We start from the raw sequence: 9,798 nt of genomic DNA, 5'->3' as shown, positions 1-9,798 counted from the left end.
TGTATATATTTGTATCTCCTTCTGATGATCTGACAAAAGTATTATTTGGAATAAAAATTAATTAGTTTTCAATCGGCTACACATTGCAATGTTAAAAATTTGCAAAAAAATCTTTTTTTGCAAATTTTTTAGGTAAAAAGTCAAGTTCATTGATCCTATACGTCTAAATTTAATACATCTAAAGGTTATAGCAAATAATTGAATTTGTCTTGATGTCAGATACAATATAATGAAGTCAAAAACACAGTGCTATTAAAAAGAATTAAGGTGATTTTAACTTTTTACCTAAAAAAGAATTTTTTTCAAATTTTTAATATTGCAATTTGCAGCCGATTAAAAACCGAGTAATTTTTATTCAAAACAATTTTTGTCAGATCATCGAAAGTGTTGGAAAAATCGTAATCACAGTTACATGGGATACTCTGTGTGTGTGTGTGTGTGTGTGTGTGTGTGTGTGTGTGTGCGCGCGCGCGCGCGCGCGTGTATTATATGTATGACGTAATTATTAGATATTTTAAAAAAAAATTTTTAAAAAAGATATTTTTAAAAAAATTTATAAAGCAACATGCAATTTATTGCTTATTGCGTTATAAATGTTCATACTTCGTAATATTCTAAAGTCGTTAGCGAGAAACATTTCAGTAAACATCATCTATCGTTCGTTATATAATATTTACCTAACTGTTTATGATAATTAATGGATGACGGCCCGACCTGATCATTACTTCGATGAAAGATTTTTTATTTACCTCTTGCATTTGTGATAAAAATATCGTAGATGTATTTATCACGCTGGAGCATACAACGTGTATCTCGGAAAAGCACGATAGATCCGTGAATAGAGATGTAATGAGGCGCGTCGCATCGAGAATTAAGTCTGTGAGTTTAAAGCCATTCTGTGATCTCTTCAGGAACGGTAAAAATACGTCGCCGAATATATCGTACTTAAGCACGCGGTAGTATACCTGAAGAGAACAGTGCAACGCTCCGATCAGTCGTCAAACTGATGAATAGGAAGTGCAATGAAGCGTATCAAGACTATTGTTTGCGAACATACGATAATCGCAGAACTGACAGGCCTCTGTGAAATAAATCTTCATTATTATTTACAAAAAAATTTTAGTAATGTTAGACAAAAAAATGAAATGATTCCATTTTTTAGTAACGTACTTATTGATGCTATTGCGTGAAAATAATTATAATCTTAATCAATGTTTACAAGAAAATTATTGTGCAAACGAATATATATCTTTCTATCACTTTTTGATATCACTTTCTCGCTTGTAAATAAAAATGATTAATTGCATCATGAATCGCTATTTCATCTTATTATATTTTTCGCCAATTTTTGACGATACATGTTGTTGGTTAGATAAAGCAGATTATAATGACTTCGGAAAATTACAGGAAAATGATAATAAGAGTCGTAGCAAGAAATGATAAGATTCTTTGTGCATATCGTTAGACCAAACAATCTGCTCTCGCTAAATCGTTGTTAGATGAAGCAGACTGAGAATGACATCATGCGACCTCAACCCTCACTTATTTAGATTTAGATAATTAATCTTATCAATCAATACGTTTTTTATAACGAGTTTTGTCTGTATGATATCTAGTTTCCAATTATTAACTTAATTAATGTTTAGTTTAAGTTTTATCTTAGAGAAACTTCATTCTAAATATTTAGTAAATCGTTCTAATCGTTCTAATTCTATAAGATTAAACTTATCCGAATTAAAGTAATATTTTTGTATATTTTGGTTGCTTAATATATTATCAACATATTCTAACTATATTACATTTCTGCATGTTATTTTTCTTTATATTCTAACTATTACATTTCTGCATGTGTTTTCAAATGTATAAGCATGAAGAATGTAACCTATATTATATAACATGTAACATATATTTTAAATGTTAAACTTAATAAGCAGAAATGCATAGCCACTAAATGCAGACACAAATCATTACGTTTCAATTGTATAGTTATCCTGAATTAAGTTCGGCCTTTGTAGTCGAACTTGATTAATTTTTAATATTAAGCACCTTTCTTGTTTTGCTAGCAGAAATGAACATTATATCACTCGTACAAATGTTTAGAGATGCACTTAATTCTGCTATCATTATTCGCAACCTGTTGCAAACTAATTATTTTATGTCTAAACTAATTTTACAAACATATGTTATATTTGATTTAAATTATTTAGAAGATAACAACACGCTGAAATCTAAAATTGAGCCCATGCGATTCATGGTCTGCCGATTCTCCGCGCTGCCATTCGGTTTCGGTCTGGTACCTACTGTATATACATGCGTGTCGTGTCTCGGACCCGGTTCACCCGGAACCGGTCTCTAGAAAAGGAAGAGCCGTTTGCTGGTTCGTCGCGCCTGGGAGTCGTAATTCTACTCCGCGAGTAACTTGATTATGCATACATGTAGTGCATATTTGCGCTAACATAAATGTATATCAATGCTAAATTATATACACAGATATGTCAATAAATTTCAGTAAATTCTAAATACAATTTTTATCCTCAATTAGCTCGAAACATAAATTGCACTACATTACAATAACTTTGTACTCAGCAAAATAAAGATAATGTATGCTTTCCATTTGATAACATAAGTTGACATAAGTGTCGTTCTGTTATTCAAGATTCTGAATGTCAAGAAAAATAGAATGCTTGTGTCAACTTGTGTCACCAAATGAAAAGCACTAGTTTTCTTTGTAAAATATGATCCGAGCTCATATAAGAATATATACATGAATTAAAAATTATCTAATGAAAAATTATAAGAGAAATATATCCAATATTTTAAATAAGATCATCTATGCCGTTGTATATGATACCACATATTTCTATTATTTAGTGTATTAAATATTATTTAATAGAAATATTAGAAAAGTTCTTAAAATTATTTTGACAAGTTGTGTTCTCCATCAAATGCTTATTAAGAAAGCCATGATTTCATTACACTCTATATTTTTATCTAAAACTCATTAATAAGATGTAATAAATCTTGCTTATGTTACCGGATTATGATAACCTTTAATCACTTGTACTTCATTTACGTGCTATCATACCATATCTTAGAACAAAAATGTATATACATATGTAATACATAAAATAGATCATTTTACAAGATATCATAATACATTTGAATAAAATTGTGATTGGCAGCGTCGTATTTGGCCACGTTTCACAAAGCAGATAATTATTGATAATTTTCCCCAAACATACATTAATATAAGTTATACGCGCTTATCATAAATTCTTAAAGCAAAAAAGAATTTTTCTTGATAATATATAATATATAATTATACATAATATATAATATATATAATATATAATATATAATAATGATAAAAACACGATTATTTTCGTCACTGCAAATGCGATTAGTAAATCGATGATATATAGATTAACTGTCACGCGCATCGGCAACTAATTGGCATTCGATCGATATAGCTATAATAAATATTTTTAATGATTTTGAGATCTATATACAGATCCACGTGATCCGGAGATGATTCGAATGGTTGATGAAATTTTTGGCAGCCAAAAGACGTTCCTGACAACTTTGAATGCTATATCGTTCGTAGATTTCACCCATGGCGAAAATTAATGTTAATGGTGTCTCGACGTCAATAAATTTCAGGCTCCAGAGTACCAATGAAGAGACTGTTAAGCATAATGTTTCGAGTCTTGTCCGATTTTTCATTGTGTAATTCTTAGCGGTTGTCGCTTCTGCCATAACTTTACAGTTATATTCCTGAAAGAATAAGTAGGAAGTGTACGGAAAAGAGATTGCCGACATAAATTATACGTTTAATTCCATCAGTGGCTTAGAAAACAGGATAAATTGTAATATGTAAAATATACCATAAATATAGACACTTTATATTATTTTTATATAACTCAGATATCTAATTTTACATAAAATTTACATTTTTTTGAAATTTTCCTCGAATTTAAAATTTTAAAGACCGTATAAAAGCAGAGTGTACTTTATATTCTAAGAGTAATATTTATTAGTATCAGTATCGTTTTGGCAATATATGACAATGGCAATAAAAAGTGAAAAACCTCTTTTTTTTTGCAGGTCTAAATGTGTTCGATAGCGATGCCTGCCGAATTGATTTTACACAGCCCCCCGGTATACAGTTCCCTTCTGTACGGTCCCTTGGTGGTCACGGCGCCCACGATCACCAGCCGATCGGTGCCACCTAGAATCAGACCCTGCCTCTCTACGGGATCCTTGCCCCTGGACTCATTACGAAACAACGATGGAAAACAAAAGAAACGAGTGGTGTTCGCCGATGATCGCGGTCGACCCCTCACACAGGTATTTTTGCAATTTTCTCCTTGCTTTTATCGAGATCAGATACATGGCGCGAGATCGATCTTCTTCTTTAATACAGAAATAGAAGAAATTTTATTATTCATTACACTCGTAGAATGATGTCTCATTTCTTTTATTATCGTAATATTCTTTTATTATTATTATATTGCTTTTTTAGTGCTTTGTTAACGCTTTGTAAGCGCTGTGTGCTACTTGAGTCGACCTCTATGGCATTCACAAAGTAGACATGCGTCTAGTTTACTTTCGAGAAGCAAATAACGAGATAAGCAAAGCCAATACTACCAAAGCCAGTGAAGAGTTAACGTTCTTTACTTTACTTTTGAATTATGAATTTTGTTTAAAGTTATTTTTACTGAAGTAGCACAGTAACATTTGGCCAGAGGCCTATGAATAACGCATTTAACATATGCATCGGTAGTCAGCTTTTCAGCTTTTTGACAATTTACATATCATATATATACACATATATATTGATAAAATGTATTATGAGCGTGTGAACTAGATTTTTGTCAAAAATAAGTGCCACGAGACACATAATTTAAATGTCTTTGTTAAAAGTGATTCGAGAGGAAGCATTCGAGATAGTATGTACATTTACCCTTTTCTAATCTGTATTTAGCTATAATTGCGCATGTGCAGTAGACGGTATTGTATATGCGCAATCGTGGTTAATTATAAGTTAAAAAAGGATAAAGATATTACTTGAAATGTTCTTTATTAGATCGCGAAACTAGCGCCAGCGCTCGTTACATTAGTATTATACCTTCTTAAAAAAAAAATAAAAAGCGCTAAGATCTTATCTTTATCGAATAAACTTAAATATGACACAACTTAGATGATATGTTATTGAAAAAAAACTGGTGTACTAAATGAAAAAGTACTACCCAAGTGGTACTATCTTTACTAAATGATATGATATACTTTTTTGTATTTTTATTGAAAGTCTTCCTATTTCAACTCCCCCCCCCCCCCCAAAATAATAGTAATTTTCAAAAAGTAAAACACAAATGGTACTATCCTTGTTATTTACTTAATTCTAATGATACATATCATTTATGTAAAAAAATTGGTATCAATAACAGGCACCAGGTTAAATTTTATCAAATTAAAACCTAAGTGGTACATAATATTTACTTAACTCTAATGATATGTATCATGTGTATAAAAGATTTGATAACAAGTTAAATTCTAGCACATTTTTTAATTATTTACTTAACTCCAATATCTATTTACTTAACTCCGATATCTATTATTTATATAAAAAATTTGATATCAACGGGCATCAAGTTATTAAAAATTCTACTACGTTTAATTATTTACTTAACTCTTATAATATCTATTATAAAATTCAAATAATATTGTTATTATCTATCTTTATTATTCAGTTAATTCGAATGATCTATATCATTTATATAAAAGATTTGACATCAACAACAGGCGCTAAATTAAATTCTATCAAATTAAAAGTAAAACCCAAGTGGTTACTATTTTTTTATTATTTATTTAACTTTAATGATATGCATCATGTTTGCATGAAGATTTGATATTTGATTCCAACAACAGGCGCCAAGTTAAATTATTATATTTATTATTTATTTACTTAACTTCAATGATATCTATTATTTGTACATAAGATTTCACATCAACAACTGGTGCCAAGATAAATTCTACAAAATTTTATGTCATTCGTATAAAAGATTTGAAATCAGCAATGGCGCAAAGTTGAATCTTATAAAATTTTTATGAAGTTAAATTCTAATTAAAAAGTAAATATAAATCTCAAGTGATACTGTCTTTAAAATCCCAAATGATACTATCCTTATTATTTATTTAATTCTAATGATATGTATCATTTATATGAAAAAAATCCAAGTAGTATTATCTTTATTAAATTAAATTCAGCCAAATTAAAAAGTAAATCCAAGTAGTATTATCTTTAATTTTTATCTATACAATAAAACTTAAATATAAATCTTTATATTCCTATTGAAGGATCTTAATTCCTATTCCAATTCAAATGGTTTAATTTTTCTTAAAAATAATTATTATATTATTATATTACAATCCATTCTTGGCAAAATATCACTTTTTTTGTTTTGACCTGGCCAGTAGTCAAAACTAATTTTAACCAGTCAAAATTAGTTTTAACCGATCAAAATCACTAGTTAAAATATATTTTTGCTTTTTAAGAACTTTTAACTTTTTATTATTGCAAGTATCAGATATTGTTCAATATACTTTGATAGTTTCCACTATTTTCAGTTTTAATTTTTTTTTCTTCCTATCTCTTTAAAAGCGCTGATATCTGATGTAGTGCTCTCATGTTGTACAGCTAATTCCCAAAATGGTAACAATGTATCAAATTTTAAATATAAAAAGCAAAAAATTCAGTGATACAATTGATTTTACTAATTCATCAATTAATTATTAAATATCAGATTATCTGAGCATTTTATTTTGTTTTAATAGTTTAGTATTGAAGCGTAATGTACTAAAGGTGCATTTTTTAGCTTAACCACTAACAAAGATTAATTTAATAACTAAAAAATATTTTTTTTCTATTTTTATATTGTTTATATTCTTTATGTATGCAATATGTATATAATATGTATATAATAAGAATGTTTGTTTTATTTAAACTTATTACATGATATAAAATACATTACTCAACAAAATTAAAGAATAATCTATTCTACAAAAATAGGCAAATTTCAAAATAGAATAACTTTGTAAAAAATCATCGATGTTTAAAAAAGCATTTTACATTTTACTTGAAATCTCTATTTTGTAGATCGATAATTCAAAAATCGATCTTATTAATATTTTGTGAAGTTACATAAACATAAATAAAGACGCATCAGATCTCAAAATTTTTTAACGAAATTCCACGGGGCAAATTAAAAGTTGTATACAAATGCGGTTTACATCATTCGAAAAAGTGAATCTTCATCTTTAATTTTTTTTTTATGAAACTTTTTTCTCTGAGTTATTCTATATTAAAACAAAAATAACACTTTTTGCTTCGATATTGAATAATTCGAAAAAAACTCATACAGAGGTCAATCATAATGACAATAACAACGTATCTTATAATTTAGAAGACTTAAGATGGACTCAACTTCTCGACGGCAAATACCTAGATACCACGTCCTCGACGGCGAATACCAATAGACACTTAGGCCCAGTTCCACAACTCACCGTTAACTCTTAACCGAGGTTCAACTTATTCATTGTCTCTTTCCAATTCTAGAATTGGAAAGAGATGAAAAACAAATTGAACCTCGGTTAAAAATTACTATGAGTTGTGATTAGGAAGTTAGATAAATGATATCAAAAGCAATCTATTATCGAAAAAACGAAACGTACATTTTTCCTCTAGTCGACGATGTTAATGATGACAATAATAACAATGATGTTTCTTAAAATCAGAGATTCAGAGATTTGTATCGTAATATCCGTTCGTAGAAAAAAAGCACTTTTATTATAGCTGAGTGATATCAATTGAGTGATAACTATCAATTGAGCGTATATAGAAAAACTTGATCAATTCAGCCATTATTGAGATCCAATAATCTCAATCTCTCGCAACTCGCTGACTCGAGTAAGGGAACATGGCAGTGTCGCTGCTTAGCGTGAGAGACACTACGTGTCTCCAGATCTACCAACTTAATATGCTAAAATAGTAAATATGTATAATCTCAAGGCAAATAGGAGTCCAAGAATAAATTAACAATAAAGTTAATGTTATAACAATAATGTTATAATAATCTGTGTAAAACGAAGCGCAACCACAAAAAACATAATACATAATATCATATCGATGTGAAATCCGTGATCCATCAATGATAGGACCGATATGATATGTATGATTTTTTGCGGTTGCGCTTCGTTTTACACATTGTATATTTTTTATAGTGTATTTCTATTGTGTTCTATATATCTGAGGAGGGCTCGAACTTGCAGTCGAAACATGTAATGCGATTACGATTTTAATATATTAACAGTTAATTATATTCTAACATTTGCTTTTCTATTTTTATTTTTATTGTTATAACGTTAATTTATTCTTGGATTCCTATTTGCCTTGAGATCACACATATTTATTACTTTAATATTGAGAGTCCTGTTTTTGTCTTATTTTCAATTTGCCAAAATATTTAATAGAATTATCAAATTAAATAATTAAATTATTATTATTCAATTAATTCAGTAATTAATTAAGACCACAAGTTAAACTTTTAATGATATCAAGAATTTTTCATTAATACAAATAATTCACAATAATTTTTTAATATGTAATAACTTGTGTTTTTGTTTCACTATTTAGTTGAAATTATTCATTAATTATATCATTTGTTTTTATAACAACAACACAATTCAATAAAATTTTCTAGAAAATAAATTTCAATGTTTTGAATTATTATATATTATTGATTTCGTGATATTAATGTTAAAATGATAGTTTTTGAGATATTGTTGTTATAGCAAATATGAATGATATTATCATCCAACAGTCGTTTCCATTTAATATTTTCCTTTCTGTTAATTTGTTACGGCGTTCTATAATTCTAATATTTCAATATTACCGATTTGGCACATAGGTTCGCGTCATGTCGGAACCGAGCAATGTACCACCATTATGGAGCACAGCTTATGTGGCTGGTCTGCTTGGTATATCAAAGGATCAAAATCAAGAAGCGACACAGGATATTATGCCACCGTGGCAGGTGACTTTCCCGCAACCAGCGAGCGACTATCTCGCCTTCCGGCGTAAGCTCGATCAAAATAGCGTTAGCCTGGAGAACGTAATTGTGCGCGAGTCTGAGCAGTGCTTGGTGGGCACGGTGAAGGTACGGAATCTGGCTTACGACAAGGAGGTCGTGGTGAGGGCCAGTAGCGACAGCTGGTCCACCCACGAGGACGTGCATTGCACGTACGTAGCGCAACCGGGGTCATCAAGTTCTCTTATCCTGTACGATACCTTCCGCTTCCGGCTCACCTTGCCGGTGGCGTCGAACGTCATTGAGTTCTGTGTGAGATATCGCACTGACGGCAAAGAATCGTGGGACAACAACGAGGGCAAAAATTATCTGGTTAGCAAAAAACAGGAGGTAAGTATTTTAAAAAGATTATTTTAAATCTCTTAATATGTAAAGAATATTAAATTTATCCGTGATATAACTTCTATTTGCAGTCCTTGTGCAGTCCTGCACACTATCCATGACTGACTGACTGACATATTTCGTAAAAATTACGTGATTTTATTTACGATCGTACATATATCCGGAGGATCTTCGGATATTCATTAAATATTTGTCAAATAGCGACAATCCACGGTTTATTGATTTTCAAAGATATTATATTATTCATGACTAATAAATGTTCTCTATAATATATACACATACATTGCGTTCTTTGCGCAGTTCTAAGTAT

General features: G+C 29.8%; 1 protein-coding gene across 2 annotated transcripts in view; it reads left to right on the top strand.

Moving 5' to 3' along the window:
- Positions 1-9,798, top strand: part of LOC108694862 (protein phosphatase 1 regulatory subunit 3B) — a 34,132-nt gene that overhangs the window by 15,032 nt on the left and 9,302 nt on the right. For both annotated transcript variants that reach the window (XM_018204545.1, XM_018204546.1), the window contains exons 2-3: positions 4,105-4,347; positions 8,967-9,476. In XM_018204545.1, coding sequence (XP_018060034.1) covers positions 4,111-4,347; positions 8,967-9,476 — 747 coding nt within the window. In that variant the 5' untranslated portion in view covers positions 4,105-4,110. The remainder of the gene's footprint in view (positions 1-4,104; positions 4,348-8,966; positions 9,477-9,798) is intronic.

Source organism: Atta colombica, unplaced genomic scaffold (genome assembly GCF_001594045.1).
Source record: "Atta colombica isolate Treedump-2 unplaced genomic scaffold, Acol1.0 scaffold125, whole genome shotgun sequence".
Taxonomy (NCBI): Eukaryota; Metazoa; Arthropoda; class Insecta; order Hymenoptera; family Formicidae; genus Atta; species Atta colombica.
This window is presented reverse-complemented; position numbering and strand designations above follow the sequence as displayed.